General features: G+C 48.7%; 7 protein-coding genes across 7 annotated transcripts; 1 reads left to right on the top strand and 6 right to left on the bottom strand.

The window, feature by feature from the left end:
- Positions 1-694: 694 nt before the first annotated feature.
- Positions 695-1338, top strand: PPTG_03198 (hypothetical protein; the record flags this gene model as incomplete). Its single annotated transcript, XM_008895876.1, has 2 exons — positions 695-1293; positions 1320-1338. The coding sequence occupies 2 exons, from the start codon at positions 695-697 to the stop codon at positions 1336-1338; spliced, it is 618 nt and encodes a 205-aa protein (XP_008894124.1).
- Positions 1339-10161: 8823 nt separating this feature from the next.
- PPTG_03197 (hypothetical protein) lies at positions 10162-10368 on the bottom strand (the record flags this gene model as incomplete). The annotated part of the gene is made up of 1 exon (XM_008895875.1): positions 10162-10368. The coding sequence occupies one exon, from the start codon at positions 10366-10368 to the stop codon at positions 10162-10164; it is 207 nt and encodes a 68-aa protein (XP_008894123.1).
- Positions 10369-10748: 380 nt separating this feature from the next.
- On the bottom strand, positions 10749-11629 carry PPTG_03196 (hypothetical protein; the record flags this gene model as incomplete). Its single annotated transcript, XM_008895874.1, has 3 exons — positions 10749-10971; positions 11061-11411; positions 11478-11629. 3 exons carry the CDS (start codon positions 11627-11629, stop codon positions 10749-10751), a joined length of 726 nt encoding a protein of 241 aa, XP_008894122.1.
- A 1428-nt stretch (positions 11630-13057) lies between these two features.
- PPTG_03195 (hypothetical protein) lies at positions 13058-15654 on the bottom strand. Its single transcript, XM_008895873.1, has one exon. The coding sequence runs from the start codon at positions 15641-15643 to the stop codon at positions 13568-13570; it is 2076 nt and encodes a 691-aa protein (XP_008894121.1). The 5' UTR covers positions 15644-15654; the 3' UTR covers positions 13058-13567.
- Positions 15655-16914: 1260 nt separating this feature from the next.
- On the bottom strand, positions 16915-17103 carry PPTG_03194 (hypothetical protein; the record flags this gene model as incomplete). Its single annotated transcript, XM_008895872.1, has 1 exon — positions 16915-17103. The coding sequence occupies one exon, from the start codon at positions 17101-17103 to the stop codon at positions 16915-16917; it is 189 nt and encodes a 62-aa protein (XP_008894120.1).
- A 49-nt stretch (positions 17104-17152) lies between these two features.
- Positions 17153-17389, bottom strand: PPTG_03193 (hypothetical protein; the record flags this gene model as incomplete). Its single annotated transcript, XM_008895871.1, has 1 exon — positions 17153-17389. The coding sequence occupies one exon, from the start codon at positions 17387-17389 to the stop codon at positions 17153-17155; it is 237 nt and encodes a 78-aa protein (XP_008894119.1).
- Positions 17390-17409: 20 nt separating this feature from the next.
- Positions 17410-17622, bottom strand: PPTG_03192 (hypothetical protein; the record flags this gene model as incomplete). Its single annotated transcript, XM_008895870.1, has 1 exon — positions 17410-17622. The coding sequence occupies one exon, from the start codon at positions 17620-17622 to the stop codon at positions 17410-17412; it is 213 nt and encodes a 70-aa protein (XP_008894118.1).
- Positions 17623-17756: the final 134 nt, after the last annotated feature.

Genomic DNA, 17756 nt, shown 5'->3' with positions numbered 1-17756 from the left:
ATACGAGAACCACCTTATGCTCCAGCTCAAGAGCGCCATCATTTCCGCGAATGGCTAAGTCAGCAAAAAGTTGGCCACTCCTAGGATTAATCGCTATCTAAATTACTCGATCCATCTTCGTTTTTGCTACCACATATAGCATTAATCCAATTTGAAACTATATGTCGCTTGTGCGTGCACAGAACACACACGCAGCTCCATGTAGTACGCTAAGAGACCTTTTGCGCGCGCCGCGCGCACCACAGTTTGAGAAACGCAGAGCTAAATTTTGCAACATAAACAGCTGGTTTAAGATTACGTAATACTGGTGACATGGACAGAACAAGTTGTATGGCCACAAACGTTTGCCATGATACAGACGATCAGAACTAAAGGCTTAGGGCCGTTATTAGCAAGCGAAAAATGGTGGATTTGGCTCTAGTGGCCCAATAGAATCCCAGGGATGCACATGTTGGTGGACACCGGATGGGGCCACCAAAACGGAATCAGATCCACGTCCACCGTCGAAAATTAGGGGTGGTGGCCGTGGACGGAGGGTGGACGGAGGGAATACACACCATGCTGGGGTGAACCACGTCAGAGGTAGAGATAGCAACGGGATAGAATAGTATCTTTGCACGGCACTGTCGTGTTCACTCCATCTTTTCTACTCAAGATCACAATCGCCTCAGCTCTCCGGCGTACACTGTCCAATATGTCATCCAGCGCTGCAACTCAACAGGTTATGCCTAGCATCGCCGATATCCTCTTCGACGCAACTGTTACCCCAGAGGATGCTGAAGCAAAATTGACGACGTTTGGAGCCAAGCAGTTGCGGACTGAGTGCTACTTGCGGCAGCTTCGCATTGTTAAGAAGGGATCTGACTGCAATGACCACAAGGTTGGGTACGTAGCGCTACTCATGCAGCAAAAGCGTGTATTCACTGAAATGCAGAGACTTGGAGTTGAAGACGGTCCGTCCAAGATACCAGTTGCCGCTGGAATCAAAAGACGTACTCGACACTGTATGATACGCCTTCTGAACGTCATGTTTTCTGAGACTTTTGCGGGCCGAGTGCACGAAATTGACGGCAAACCAACTCGTGCAGAGCTAGATTCTAACCAAACCCATGCCAGCTCCTCGTTTTGGACGGGCTTTCATGACGCCTATCTTAGCGATCAAGCTGAATTCGGCAAACTCAACTCGACGCTCCCCTTGTTTGCCAAGTGCAACCCAGCCATTATTGTACCTCATGACGCAGCAAAACTTCGTGATATGTGGAAGGACGTCAGTAGTCGATACAATACTGAAATGTCCGTTCAAACATGTTTTCATTTAGTAACATCTCGACTTCATAGTCCACATCGACCCGCTGCCGTGACACTCTCGGCTTCCTTGGTCGTCGCCACGTCAGTGCAAAGAGAAGTAGTGCAAGGCGAGTGTTCTTTTGTTGTCGAAGGCGTCGAGCGACGGAGATGACGTCTTGCGCGATCATGTCTGCGCTGTACGAGTTTTCAATTTCTGTCGTTGAAAGCGTCGAAAAGAAAGTGGACTTGCTGTAGCGCGCTTTTAGATCTAAACAGATGTCTTCAACCTAGATGTCAACCATCCCGCCCTCAACTGATCCACCTGTACCGACCACTAAGTTTAGCTCCGTTCGTAGCGGGTGGCGTGGTTGGACATGCATAAAAAGTGCGATCCACCAAAGAGCTCGTCCACTAGCAAGTTTTCGCTAATAACGGCCCTTAGCTGTAGGAAGGTCTCAGTCCTGGCTGCCTCTTTTATTACAGCACGACAGATAATTAGGGTCTTCAAAAGTATAGAAATTCAATTTTGTTGAAGAAATGAGTGTCAGAAGGTTCACGCGCTGCAGCAAGCGGGCTTTGTCACGATGCAGCGCCCATGGTGCTAGAACCAGTATTTAGTCATCGCATCGCCCAAGGAGTTTCAGCTGATCTCACGACGTTGTGCATTTTGGTTCCTCCCGCTCGGACGGCTAGCTGCTGACAGACATGGTCACCGAGATGATTAATTAAATGGTTTGTATGTGATTAGCTTTTTACTGGATGATTTCAAACAGATGGGTAGTATTTCATAATTTTCAGTTTACAGCTTTGGTAGTTGCACAGTAGATTTTGCATCCACGGTTTTCGAACTGACAATCGTTTCTCACCCCTTCCGCTGTTGCAACTACGAACAACCTATTTTAGTGCAGTATCACAGAACGCTAAAACTAGTGAACAAATCGATAAAAGCAACGCTAGCGGAAATAGTAGATCGACTTGATAGATCGCGGCTAGTTATCGTAAAATGCAAACGCCATTCAAGAGTTGTGCATCAGTACAACAGCGTCTCAAAACATTGTACAATTTGTCAGTGCGCAAAAACGAACTTCGATGTACCCCATTTCCAACGACTAGTGACTTACCAACAAAATTAGTTCAAATTCTTAATCGACCTCGGAGCCGATATGGAGGTGTGAAAAGCTACACGGCTGAAGCTTTTTATATTGACGCCCAAAAAGCGTCAAACCGTCCGTTTAAATCTATTCACGTGTTACGCATGCAGTGGCAAACATACCAGCAGATGGATGTCTAGTTGTTGCAAGGACGTGTTCGTGTCGGTTTCATGCAAAGTTCGATATGTGCATCCACGATATTCACGGTACACGGGAGCTTGGTTTGCCTTGCCCAGGAATGCCTGATCCTGTGCGGCTGTTTGTTTCAATCAACGCCAACGTGGTAAGTCCACTAGCCGTCGATCACAACAACGACTCGATGTACAGAGACTTCTACCTGGAAACGAATGCACTGTAGATAGAGGGTGATGAGGAAATCCCAAACGAAAGCACTCAATCGGCCCACAACAACATCCAACTACTTTCTGTATTTGATTGAACTGGCAACCGACGAGTAATTAGCACTATCAAACGCTCATCTACGTTGTATGGTGCACCTACACAATTTCTCAAAACGCATTATAGCTATAATCAAAGTGATAATCGATATCGACTTCAAGAGGCCTATTTGTAGTGGGTCTCGATATCTCGAACACACGCGAGGAAAGCTGGCGCTTCCTGTTAACCTTGGTTGTAATGCTTGCTAGCCGGTAGATTTCAATCTGACTAAAACTAAAGGAACGTTATGTATAGAGTTTGCTACATTACGTACTCGTACTTCTATGCCAGCTTGGACTCACGCTCTGTGCGGCCCAGTGCGGTGGGCAAGGCTTGGCCTCAACCAGCTGCTACACTATTCTGACACCTCTGTGATAGATTCACATCGGACTGTAGACGTGCAGTGCAGCACTAATCGGATGGGTTTTGTGGAGCTGTTACGTAGTGATGATTTAGCTGCGTTAGAAGACTTTCACGACAACGGAGTTAATTCAGACTATCTGAGTCGTGTGAGCACAAAAGCGGCGATGATTGTAGTATACAGAGTAGACTTTGTACCTACCCTTCTTCACATATATTTATATCACACCTACCAGGGCTGTGGAAAAATAATTGTGATATTGACAATATTGTCAATCACAATAATTGATTGTGTCGAGATCACAATATACAATCACAATCTCAATATTGATCCAATTTCGCGCGTTACTGGAGCCAAAAGAATCCGCTAATATATCGTTCCACCAACCAGACAGCTCAAACCGAGCTCACAGGAAGCCCCGCAGCTTACACTGGCGCCAATTTCATCATTGGCGCCATACAGCCTAACATCCACAGTACGTCCTTTGTCCCTTCATTCATCGTAACGTGCTCCGCTTCGGTAGTACTTTGAGCATTGATCTCTTTCGTCCGGGAAGCATACGATACCACATTGCCATCGAGCTTCGTCACATATCCACTGACGCTCTTGCGATCGTCCACATCATTAGCGTAGTCCGCATCCGTAAAGCTCGTCAGCTTCACTTTCGAACCATCACCAATGTCATTCACTAGCCCGTAGTTAACGGTATGTGCCAGGTATCGGAGCACGCGCTTCGCCATGAAGTAGTGCTCGTACGTGTAGTTGCCGAGGTACTTGCCAAGGTTGCGAACGGCATGAGCAATGTCAGGTCTGGACGCCGAAACCAAATACTGTAGGGCTCCCACTAGCTCGCGGTACGGTAGATATGTCTGTTCAGTTGGCGCTCTCACTTGCTGGGGTGACGTTGCCTCTGGCTTCATGCAGCCATTACACTCAGCCATGCTAAATCTCTTCAAAATGTCCTTCACGTACTGGCGCTGACAGTACATCACCTGCTGCTGCACAGGGTCAATCATGATCTCAACTCCAAGTAAGTACTTCACTGGTCCAAGCTCTGTCAGCTCGAACTGACGGGAAAGCTGCTGTGCAACGCTGCGACACAGAGCTGGTCCAAGCAGCAATACATCATCCACATACACCGTCATCCGCATTGAGATCTCTCCATTATCTCCCACTTTTTGCGCGCACAGACAGTAATCAGAATCCAATCTCGAGAAACCAAGCCGCTGCAACGCTTTGTGCAGGGTGCGGTTCCAAACATTGGGGGCTTGCCGTAGTCCGTAGAGACTTCGTAACAGTCGACACACAAACACGTCCGGCTCACGTTGAAAACCAGGAGGCTGCTCCATGAAGATTAGCTCGTCGAGATGTCCATACAGGAAAGCGGTCTTGACATCATACTGTAGGATCACCCAGCCGCGCTGGAGGGCGAAGTAAATGGCCGCACGAATCGTCTCAAACCGGATAACAGGTGCATACGTCTCAGTGTACTCTAGTCCATGTAGTTGCTTAAACCCATGAATCACAAGTCGAGCTTTGAAGCGTTTGATCTTGTCGTGTTCACCTCTCTTCACAGCATAGACCCAGCGACAAGTAATGGCTTTGCGGCCTCTCATAGCAGTACGGGGCTCAAGAGTCCAAGTCCTATGTTCTCGTAGCGACTGAAGCTCTTCCAGTATCGCCTGCCTCCACTGCGGCCACTGCGGTGATGCCCGAGCTTGCTAGTAGGTTGTAGGCACAACCACATCATCGTGAACGATAACACTGTTGATAACGTAGTCTCGAAGGCGAACAGACGGCTTCCGCTTGCGCGAGTTCGAGGTGCACGCTCCACTCGAGCGGCTTTCGCTGACGAGGGTGGCACCCAGTCTTCGTCAACACACGCATCACGTACGAGCAGGCTTCGATCCGCCTCGGATCTCTGCCGTTTTCCTTTCTTCTGCTTGTCATACGGCTGCAGTTGAGCTACTGCTGGCTCGCTTGAAGTTGAAGACGCTTCGTTCACAATGCCGATCGACACTCTTGCTTTGTCCTTCGCCACTGCAGTCGTGTACGTGCTCATTCCAGCCTTGATAGATACGACAGGTACGTTCCCAGGTAGCTCGTAGTCTCCACCAAAGAAACAGTTGAGTAGGAGCTTCTCCATGTAATCCGCTTCAACAGTAAACGACTCGTGAAATCTAATGTTCTTCCTTGCAGTAGTCACTGATATAGACTTCACGTCGAGTAGCTTGTACCCTTTGCGATCTGTAGCGTAACCCAGAAGAATACACGTCCGTACTCGAGTGCTCAGCTTTTCCTTCTGTTGGCGTGATCTGTCATTGATATGTACATGCGCTATGCAGCCCCACGTACGTAGCGATCGTAGGTCAGGTTTCTTGCTGTAGAAAGACTGATGAGAGCTCTTTCCATTCAACGAACTCGAAGGACAGACATTCTACGTACCCACTGCGTGCAGGAGCGCCTCGTCCCATAGCAGGTTGGGTAAGCGCGTCGCTTCCAACATTGATCTCACTCGTGCCACGATCACTCCGTTAGCCCGCTCCACAATGGCGTTTTCTTCGGGGCTATCAGCATGAGTAAACTGCATCTCCACTCCTTGCATAGCACAGAACTCCTTGAACTCGGTGCTCACGAATTCTCCACCTCCATCAGCATGGAACACTAGGATCTTGTACTCCTTGTCTTGTTTATCTAGCTTCAGCATCAGGTAGCGTAGATATCTGCTGGCATCCACCTTGGACTTCAACAGAAACACCCATCTAAACCGCGAGAACTCGCCCATCACCAACAAGAACATCGTTGACTTGTCGACGGCAATCTCGCTGATTGAGCACAGGTCCGCTGAGATCTTCTCCAATGGCTTCGTTGCACGGCGGGGATTCCGATGATAAGTCATCCTTTTCATCTTAGACTTAACACATGGAATACAGTCATAGAGGTTCAGGTCTTTCATGTTCACCTTAACTCCAAAATTAACGTTGTTCATCACCATCTGCTTGATGGTGTCCATGCTCACATGGTTCAGGCGCGAATGGAGCAGTTCCATACCCTCGGCACATCGGTCCGCTTCTGGACGCCCAGTACCAGTTGCTGATGGCGCTGCACCCGCATGCGGTACAGGCCATCACGCAGCACAAACTTCAACTGCAGGTTGGGCTTCACCAACCACGTTACTAACTGGTCGTCCGACATGACCAACTTGAACCCACACTGGACTGCACGTACGTCTGGGACATCAAGTTCACCTTGGTTCCAGCTGAATAGCGCACTTCATCCAGTAGACGCATCTCCACCAGTCCAGTCAATTCATTCACAACAGGCAGTAGGTAGGATCCAGCGATACCAACACGCTCGAAAGTGCCGGTTGCTCCTTCGAGAAATTCTGCATATTGTAGTTCCTTCACGTTGTGCAGTAGTTGTAGCTCACCAGTAACGTTTACTTGTGCACCAGAGTCGAGAATCCACTTGATCTCTTCGGCCGGCACCGCTTCAGCGCCAACGTTAGCTACAGTCAAAACGCGACGAACAATAGATAGGCCACTACCTTCACGTTCATCTTCATCCTCATTGTCCGGCGGCGATGTCGGTGAGTACTCAATCGACTCGTCTTCTCGTTGCGTGTCGCGTGCACGTGCGAGTCGCTCTTCAACATCTTGACCAACAAGAGCAGCAAGTTCATGTCGAGTGTATATCTTTGAGTAGCTATGAGCCTCCTTGTGTTGACGTTTCTGGTTCACACGCACAGGATGAGTGTCCACGATATCCGCTTGGGGGCGTTCAGCACTCGAGTCTTGGTTGACAGTACGGCTACTGCTCTCGGTGTCGTCCGCACGCTCAACACAACGCAACACTGCGGTTGCCATGGAGCTAATCTCTTCTAAGTTCGTCGACTGACGCTTCGGACATTCCTTCCACCAGTGCCCACGCTTGTGGCACGATTTACACTCAGTCGTGCGCTTCAGCTCCTCAATCTCTGTGCGTCTCTTTCTCACGTCTTCTTCACTGCGCTTCTTCTTGGAGTTGCCTTGGCCGTTGTTACCACTGTGGCGGCGCTTACCACCTTGCTGTTGTCTGTTATTGCCTTGGTTCTGCTGGTTGCCACCAGCACCGTGGTGAGTCACGACGTTTACTTGGCGCTGAATACCACGTCCATTATCACGGCTACCACAATCTTGCTGTTCTTGAGCAGTTCGTTCGGCGACGAGTAGAAGGTTGACGGCATCTTGCACACGTTGGTCACGGTCGTAACATCCACGTAAACGAGACACACGCTGCGTGTGCTCATTAGCAATCGATGGGTACACACTCACTGCATTTGACAACACAATGCTAGCCGTCTCTCCTGCAGGGAGCGATAAGTCCATGCGCTCCAGCTCGCATCGCATGCGCTGAAGATCGCTAACGTAGTCCATCACGCCCTCGCCCTGCCTCAGGCGGCGTGAATACATGTCCTGCTTCAAGTACACTGAGTTGGTGTCCTGCGTGCCATCGTAGGTGCGAAGCAGCGCTGTCCATAGCTATGCAGAACGCGCGCTCTCAATGTCGCTCTTGAAGCGATCCAACAGGTCGCCATGAAGCGACAACACGATCTCCGTGTGGGCCTTGCGCTCACACGTCTCGTAACAGTTTTTCCATTCCTGGCTGCGGCCGGCGCGCGCTTGGTCGTACTCTTCACGGCCTTGAACCAGCTGCAGGAGGCCCTGCCAGTGAAAGATCGTCTGCATCACTGTCTTCCAGCGACTCCAGTTCTCCACCTTGCCGTCGAACTTCGTCGAGGCCAGCTGGATCTTGCTCGCCTGCCACGTGCCCATCGTGTCGCTCTTAGTGGTCGTGGCGTCCGACGTCGGGTTTCTCGGACGGGTCGCCTGTCAGGTTGATTTTCACCAACTTGCTGTGGGCCAGTCTAGACCGCACTTAGTGCGCGAACAACGGCGGTCGCAATCGCCTGTACGAGCGTCTCGTCTGCCGAGGCTGGCTCTGGCTGCTGCTCTGCTGCAGAGCTATCAGAACCTTCTTCACTCTCCGAGACTCGTTCCACCAACCAGACAGCTCAAACCAAGCTTACAGGAAGCCCCGCAGCTTACACTGGCGCCAATTTCATCATTGGCGCCATACAGAGATGTAAGGCAGGTCCACATTAGCCACGTCTGCGAGTGTGCGTGGTAGCTATTGTTTCGCGTGCTAACCATACTCAAACACTAACTGAGGATTGCTGGGCAGAAGGCCTAGCAGGAGGGCACGAGCTCGGATTCAGAAGTGCTGTACGGCGACGACAGCGAGCCCTCCAGAGTATATTGCATAAGGGGTTAGAAAACGATTGGCTGCAGGAGCCCCTATCCTACAAATCCTGTGAGTTGGTCTGGAACCATAGCGGGCGACGGCTCAGGCGAGCTTCCAGAACCATACTTCACAACGTCATTTTCAAATTTGGCCCCAGCACCGCCGACCAGTCACGAGCAGTCCACACGACACGAAGAACGCAGCAGATCGCCAAGCTGAAACAAAACGACTATGATCTCAAGTCCGTACCACTCCACGAGCTCCGCTGAAGTGGTTGTTACAAAATACTGCAGCGATTTGAGGACAATCGCCCTTATTTACATCTTTTCCAAGACGCGGGGTGGATCGAGATATTCCGGTAGATGCTAGCCCAGAGGATATTCGCCGAGTTGCGATAGTGGATCTAATTCTGTCTGTGAGCGAGCAGCGAAAAATCGCTGCTTTACTGGACGAGATGACTGATGTCATTACTGGAAAACTTCAGCGCGACGACATTACAGTCGCAGCTGTCCGTGACATTTTCGATATTGTGCTGGATGATTATGATGGTATAGAGAAATATCTGGCGTCCAACGCAAATATTATTGAATTTCCACTTTGAAAGTGGTCTTGCTAAAATTCAAGCTGATTTAGATACAATTTTGCAGCAAAATGAAAAAAAGGTGTTAAGTCGTCTCCTAGCCACCTCGCAAGCTGACTCTCAAACAACATCTTCCACCGCGACCATAACGCTGTCAAAGCGTAAACGTGCTGCCGATGTGCTCGATGAGAAGATTAGTAAGAAAGTTCTCAAGCCCAGTGGACCAGATTGTTAAGATTGCAATAATTGATTGTTTGAGATCCGAGACTACAATCAATATACAATCTATATTTCCACAGCCCTGCATACCTACGGATGCTCTATTTGCTTTCACGGTGATGATGTCCAAATCTCTGGTGACGATATCTAATGTACTGGTGATTTCGGCCCTTTCAAATTCTGGTGGTGGGGTCGAATCTTTGGTGACAAAACCCAAACTCTGGTGATGGTTTCCAATTCACTGGTGATGATTTCTCTCCCTTCTCGTTGTTAGCATATTGTAATTCTAGACGTCAAAATGCTTATCAATCGTAGGCTCTCAAGTACTGCTATTATGAAATTTGTGTAGTACACTGGACGCTCGTTCTTCTTGCTGAAGAAGAGTTGCTACGGTAATCGGTGGAGGTGAATCGTTATGCTGCTTAGTTCAAAGAGATAAACGCATTTGCAAACCGCAAACATGACGACAGTGTCAATCAATACAAGTCGATAATTGGATTATACGATAGTAATGTACCGTCTTAGAAATCGCAAACATGTCTGTTGAGTACGCTGCAGGTCATCTACACCGGGTCACATGAGGGCCTTCTATACCAACACACTAATCATTACTTAAATCTAGCTTAAGATCATTAGATTCGCATTACGAACTTAAGATGTACTGACCAGTACATTCATTTCAGCACTCTACCTTGGGTATATTTTGATTATTTTTTTTAATTTTAAACATTGTCGATAAGTAACATTTTGAGCGAACACTTGGGCAATAGCAACAAATTGTGTGCCATGGCAGAAATGGCCTTATCCGTCAGGATAAGAGGATTGCCTTCAGGAGATGATTCCTAGCCTTCGTCCGACCCTTGACTACTCTTCGAGCGAAGACGTTTGAAATATTTTCCAGGAGCATCTTGGTGAGCCGCTCTGGTCAATGCTGCTGGCAAGGCATGCGGGTCCAAAGACTCGGCCGTCGCGGCTTGAATACGCTGTAGCGCCACCGACGTTTGATGACCCAGGTTCAGAGCGGACAGATCCAGTTCGCCGGCACGCATACCTATCACAAGCAAGCAACAGCGAGCGTTGGTGTGCGAACACTCGGTAACGATACGATGGATAAAAATTCGCACGTACCTTCTACGGCTGGAACCAGAACTTCTGAATTCAACCTAGCGAGACTCACGTACGAACGGAGCGTCCGATTGGTGAGGAGAAGATGCGAGTTGCGATTCTGGAGATCATCGATGAGCGTGGCGATATCAGCGTCGACCCATTTTCCCGTGGACAACTTGAGAAGGAGAGTGTGAAGCTGTCGGGTTTGCTCGGTGTTGGCACGACTGCCGCCTTGAACATGTCGCGCTCCTTAGCGATTTTCTATTCCCATGACTCAATAGTCGCTTCTCTGGTGTTGATCTCGGCGGCCAGCTGGCTTAAGTTATCGACGTAGTATCTGGTGTTCGCCCCGGTCTTCTTGAAGAGTGTGTCGACCTTGACGTAGTTTCCTGGCGTTCTTCAGGTCGGCCACAAGAGTTGCGGCCTTGTCGTTGGTAAGCTTGGAAAGAAGCTCAGAGTTCTCACGAGTAATGATATGGGGAGCGACAGATCGTTGTGCAGCCGCCACTTCCACTTGATCAGAGATGAACCGGGCTTTGAGTTCGCTAACCCAACTTGGAAGGCCGGCCAGAGTGTCATGAAGAGGTTGAACGCCGCTCGCACCTCGTTGAAGCCCACCGCGTGGTCGACTCACTGCTGGGTGTTCATTTCGCCACGGAGCGGTGGCACGATGCTGAGCTGGACTTGATGGCGGATGATGTGAGTCAAGTATGGCAGAATCTGCACCATCACAGCATTCACCGATGCTTCGGAGCTCTCAGCGAGCAAGTCGCGCAGCGAATCCTCGGGGAAGGGTGTAAAAGCTGGAGGACGCGTTGGAGGGGCTGCTGGTACCAGTGCCGAGTCTTCAACCGCAGTAGAAGCCGTGGGAGACGACGGTAAAGGAACGATTGAGGTCACTTCAGGCGCAATTGGAGCTGAAGTGCCTGATGAAGTTGATGGCGCGGATGTTGCAGTTGTGGAGCACGCGAACCCTCGGTGTCGCCTGGATCAGGCCCCTAGCGATGGATACGAGATACTGAGACTTATTCTTAAGCGTGCGGGGTCCCACCGTCGGCGGGGAGCTATCTCGTCAAACGAGACGCGTAGCGCCCGGGCGAGAGCGCCACGAGGGCGAGGTTCTTGCCGAGATACGGCGCGGTCAATGTCGTGTTTTGGAGACGGACGAGATGCCACAACGGGCACCAGTGCCGCGGCTTCCATTGCGACATGGGCAGTTGTGGTGTAGCGCTTTCCAAGTATTAGACTCAAGCCAGTTAGCGTAAGACAAGCTGGCTAAATTCAAGCTGCTCAAGTTACGAACGCTCAGTCACATGATGGAAATCAATGACAGCGCTAGAGAGAACGGACCAAGTCACTACCAAACGCTCGCCGGGTCCCAGAAGTGACCAAGATGTCACGGTACGAACGCTCGATGGCGGTTGGAGCGACTCCTGGGAAGCCTCGGCGACTGTTTGAACTCTTGGCGGAGTTCTGGAAAGGTGCAACGAGCGTTGAATTATCTGTTGGCACACGAAGCGATCCATAACGGACCATAGTTCACTTGATATTTGTAAACATGATTAGGATTGCATGTCCGAAAGGGCAAGAGAACATAATTTTCATCCAAACACATAAAGCGAGGTCTGACTTGAAGGTAAGCGTCTGGATAAGCTTGTTTGGGTGTTCTATGCCTACCGGTGAGGGTTTATCTAGCAAGGCCAGGAGTCTGTGTTGGCCGATTACACATCGGAAGTTTGCGTGACGGCTTTATTATGTCTATTTGCACGTGTTGGGGAGAGCGAGTTGCCTCCCATATATTCTCCCAGCCGAGCGTCCAACATTCGGCGCCCTCGTAAAAGGCTTACCCGTACCTTCTAGCTTTGCTCGTGATAGCGTGTTCTTATTTTACTGGTTGGCCTATACAAGCGATGTGCAAGTCTAGTCTGTCCCGGTGTAAGGGCAGAACCTGGGTCTTCAGATCTCGCCCAAACGATCGTTTGCCGTTCTGAGTAGACGTATTGTTGTGGGCTTATCCTACCTGCACTAGTAGCTAGAGTTGCTGTGGGAATTACAACACCACAATGACAAGTTCTGACATTCTGGAACCTATACACGCACAAAAAAGAGAAAACGGAGTCAAGTAGCCATACTCATTGCAGACCGACAGCTCAACGATATTTCGACACGCACCACAACTCCCAAGAGCGTCAGCCCTAAAATGTGGCTAAAGAATTATTCGGATCCTGCAGATACTCATAACAAGGCGCACGGCATTCTCAATTATCCTTCGAGACGTCGTTCAAGCCTCCCATGTTAAAGTAGCTATTATTATAATATAGATGCAAACATTCAGGTAGTGGAACCAATCAGATTGCTGGAAGTCTCATAATCCCATTGGATTAGGTATAAAGGCACATTTTTTTTTTCCAGATAAGCTAATTTGTCCAATACATACATAAATTCCATACGGGCTTGGGTTGTTATTGTTGTATTGATTTTTGAGTGTCAAAGTTTGCTTCACAGGCTTCAACGGCACACAGTACCGTACACTCTGCAAGGTAAGACGAAGTAAAACTGGCAGCAAAAATACATCGATAAATGGATTCCACAAAAAGGTTTATATTGCCATATATCTTGTTTTACGTACTTCGTCATGGGAGATTAGATAATGCTGCATTTTTAATCCTAAACGTGCTAAATTATACTGTTTCAATGCGGTGGTATTTTGTCACCAATTGTATTACCACAGCGACGAACTGCGACGCTTCTCCTTTGGCTCACGAAATGCCCCGCCGGACGCACGGCAGATGTCAAGCCCTCGCGAGTTCAAGTAGGTTAGACTTCGACACGCTCACAAAGGAAAAACAGCGTGGGTAACAATCCTGCGATACTTCCCGACCAAAGCCCGTTAGCCCTTAACTATCCGCTGTCAAAAATTGCTTTGAACAAGCTACTTTTGCTCAATGTTCAGCTTACATTGTGATGTCAGCTGAATATTGAGTGAGATAACATCGAGCGAGTTACACAGTACCGTGGATTTAATTTGTTGAGGTCTGTCCATACCTAAAGGTATTCCCAGTATAAGTTCCTTCTGTAAGGAACAATATCCTTTTGATGTTTTTGCAGAAAATCTGCGCGGGAATGGACAAGTTTTCCCTATTATGAATTCTCCAACAGCGCGTCAAACTTCTTGACATATCGCTCAATCATTTGATCCGATGTCGGCACGCCATTAAGCATCCGTTTAAGATCTGCCGGTTTCTTCTTCGCAGCAAGCCATGTATCAACAAGCGCATTCTGCAAATTTGCTGCAAGTTTCTCCGTGTTGAGGTCGCTTTTGGCAGCATCAAATATCCGCAGTAACCATCTGTCGTTGTAGTTCGCCCTGAGTCCATCGATCATTGTCGTTTTCTGCTCGGAATATCGTTTATTGAAGTCATCGAGATACTTGGCCCACGTCGCGAACTTTGGACTGCTGAGACTATTTTCAAATACGTTGTCAAGGTGCAAGAAGCGAAACGCATCTTCAGGGGGCTTTGCAGCGTCTAGCCATGTATCCAGCCACGCACTCTCCGCCTGTTTCGCGATATTCACCGACTTTGGATTCTTCATCGCCTGCTTGATCGCTCCTTCGACCCCGGACCAACCGTAGTTAAAACGAATGGGATCAATCCAGGACTCTTGGCGATCCGGGTTCTTCTTGTTAAATATCTCCACGTAATGCATCCACCTCCGGAATAGTGGAGTGCTGAGAATGTTATCCCCGGTACGGTCAAGCCCTAGAAGACCGAACGCCTTACTGGGTAATTCCCACCTGGCAAAAATTGCTTGGATCTTCTTCTTCTGCATCTTAGTTGCAGTGTTCTTCATGCTGGGAAACCCCTTCGCTACTTCGAGAATTTGGAGCAGAGCCTTGTCACTATAGCGAGTCTCCAATACTGAGAATATAGAAGATACCTTGGTGGGATTTTCAGTGATGACAGTATTCATGTATGCGACCCACGTGTTAAGCAGTGGATTGCCAAGGAAGTCATTCTCTGTTGTGTGAATCCACAGCCGTACCAACACATCGTCGACTGACCTCCGGTCGTGTAGCCACATCTGGAGCTGCGCCATTTCTAGTTTCGCTGCGATATCCTTTGTGGCATCGTTCGCCTTCGCTGCGTTAATCATCTTCGCCACGTTATTATCGTCAAATTTCTGCGTCAGCGTCTTGATCATTGTCATTTTCTCTTCTGGGTATCTCGCATTGTAAACATCTACGTACTTGGCCCAAAAGTTGAACAGTGGATCTTTCAAAAGTGTATCAGCATTGTCAAGGTCAAGGTCTCTCAGCGCTTTGTCCGGTGTTTTACGGCTGACTGCCCAGTCCTTGATCACTTCAGTCTCCAGCCTTGTAGCGATACTTTTGGTCGCTTCCACGCTCTTCACCGACTCGGCCATTGTAAGTAAATCGACGTCTCTATAGTGTTGCCGCAGCGTCGAGATCATGGGCCTCGCTTTCTCGGGGTTATTCATGCTCAAATCGTCCATGTACTTAGCCCAAGCTGCGAATTCTGGGCTGCTGAATAATTTCATCCGTGTTTTACCGAGCTTGTCAAGCTTGAACAAATGGAAGACCTCATCGGGATCTTTTGCAACAGCCACCCAGTGATCCATTTGATCAGCTTGCAATTTCGAGGCGAGTTCCTTCATCCGCGGGATCATTTTAGCGTCTTCAATCATCTTGTATAGCGCATCGTCGCCGTACTGAGTTGTCAGTACCGATATCGCTGGCGTTCTTTTCTGATAGGTTTTGGCATTTAGATCGTCGACGTATTGGAGCCAGGTCTTAAACTGGGGATCGTAGAACAACAAAGAGCCGACGTTGGTAAGGTGCATGCGCGTGAACACCGTTTCTCCTGATTTCCCTTCATTCAGCCACTTCTGAAGCTGTCGTGGGTTTACATTCGAAGACATGAACCAGGATTTGAGCTTTTCAGAGGCAGGTACGGAGAGTCCCGCCCTCTCTTCGCTTTCTTCATCGTCGGTGTCGCTAGTTCTCAAGAATCTCGTCGTGGAGACAACAGACGTACTAGATGACCAATTGGAAACTTTAGGGGACTGTACGCTCGAGGTTACAATAGGCGAATTGGCGTCAGTAGAAGTGATGGCGGCTAAGGAAGCCAAGCCAACTAGGTAGAGGAGGCCCATCGCTCGGAGATGTAAGTCGCACAATGACAAAAGGTTTAACATGCGCACTACTGTGCACACAAGCGCCAATTACAGCTGTTAACTACCTCAGCTTTGCTTGTCGCATATGCTGAGTATTATGTATCTAGTGCTGCTAATATACGGACTACATGATCCCACGCAAATTGTTTGACGAAAATCCTTTCTTTTTTCACTACTTCAAGTGTAGTTTGAATATGTTTACGGTTCGTGACTGCAAAATTTGATGTATCCAGCCTTCATTAAAATCATCGGATTCAAAGCTGCGAGCAGCTGTGAAAAAAAATGGCTCCATTATAATACTTGAGTAATTATTCAAGGGGTTGTCACGGTTGGAATGTTTGAATACTTGACTAGCCAATCAAATCAATTCTTCACTTTTAACTGTGAGTGCCCACGGAATACAGAAAAGTACATTGTTGCACTCTTATTGGCTGATATTTGAATGGCACTGAGGTCTGGAATTCTTCCCTGCATGTTATGTTTGAGCACATGCAGGCATCCCCCAGTAGTTTAGCGATGTGCGTATCATGGCAGTTGGTAGCAACTGCGTTAGGCATCATTCATTCTACTGTGGCAGTAGTTAGTGTCAAGTTTTCCTTGTTCCAGTGTGACACGACGATGGCGAGCGTCGCACATAAAAATGTACTTTCAGATAACACTCACTATGGGCATCTAGATTACGTTGTACTAACTACGCAAAAATCATGGGATCTGCTTGTGTAATGTTCAAGACTCCCGCAACTGCACGCATTTCGAATCTGCGAGATAGAAAGCAGCGCGCACGCTCTCAGATTGCGCATGATTTAATGGTGGCGCGCTGCCTTTGCGGTAGTCTGACGTACGTATTAGAATATTAACATGAACATCAAATGGCTGCAGCAACAGCCAAGCCGAAGATAGCTTGAAGAGGTGACGGTCGTGTCCGAGTAAGATGAGGTATAGCTCGATTTGGCGCAGCTACAACCGAGTGTATCACTGGCCTGGTCTCGTTGATAAGATCTGCCGAGAACGACCGACAACATTCCCGAAGTGCCTCATGCTGGAGCGAAGATGTCTACAAAGGATTAGGGGGGGGGGGAATTATTGACTGGATGGTTTGATCCTGTGGGTGCTTCTTACAACAGCGATGAATTATGTCCCTTTGTCGTGGTTGTAGTACAAGCCGATCTGTCTTGGTTGTTGGGCGAAAAATGAACTGTAAAATAGACATATCAACCGATGCCAAAGCTACACGTTGAACAAAAAGAGATCCATAAATTCAAAAGTGCTACATGGAGTTGGAGCTGTGCACTCTATTTAAAATGCTTATCTTTCTGATGGTTGACGAAGCGCAGTGCCAACAGACCCAGAATACGGAAGACAACGATGCATCCGATCACGACGCCAAAGTTGCGAGCGATCGTGTCGTGCTCCATGCCAAAGTACTCTTCCGTGTACTCTTTCACAGTAATGTGACCAACATTTGCCGTATGATTCGCCATAGGCTGGTAATCGAGGGTCGAGCCAACGTTCTCGTATATCTGCGTCGTCTCATTCCACGTCGGCAACTCGTCGCAATCCGCGAAAACAAGCGCAAACCGTGACGGACAAGGGGAACTTCATCGGCGAGATCGTGTACAGCCACTTGTAGCCCGAGGGGATGGCGTACGCCGGAGGACTGAAGCCCATAAACAAGATGAAGACCGAATTCACCAAAACGCCGATAATAGCAGCCACTTCTTCGCTCGGAAGCGCGTAGGCGAACATCATGCCCATGTAGACTTGCATGAGGATCGAAAGCGACAAGATCAACCAGAACAAGACGACGGGGACGAAGCCTTGGAATCCCACGACTGGTAGAAGATCACAGTGAAGATCAGCGAACTCATGAAGCAGTAGGGAATTTCAGCCAGCGTCGGACCCACGAAGTACCAGAACGCATTATACGTCTGCGATGCACGTTCGCGGTAGAACGAGGCACGTTCCGAACAAGAAAGCGGTAGGACACTCTGGAACGCCATAATGGAGTTGAATAGAGCAGCGATGAAAACCATCCCGACACCCGAATTTAATCCCGAATAGGACGCGTAGTCGGCACTTACGAAAATAAGTCCGAAAAGAACAGATGCACATATCGGTAGTGCAGGCTACGCAT

This window comes from Phytophthora parasitica, assembly GCF_000247585.1.
Source record: "Phytophthora parasitica INRA-310 unplaced genomic scaffold supercont2.4, whole genome shotgun sequence".
Taxonomy (NCBI): domain Eukaryota; phylum Oomycota; class Peronosporomycetes; order Peronosporales; family Peronosporaceae; genus Phytophthora; species Phytophthora nicotianae.
The sequence above is the reverse complement of the archived record's forward strand: the minus strand, read 5'-3'. Positions and strand labels throughout refer to the sequence as shown.

Excerpts from the sequence above, each read along its gene's own strand:
- PPTG_03195 (XM_008895873.1), bottom strand. The coding sequence starts at position 15,643 with ATGTTAAACCTTTTGTCATTGTGCGACTTACATCTCCGAGCGATGGGC.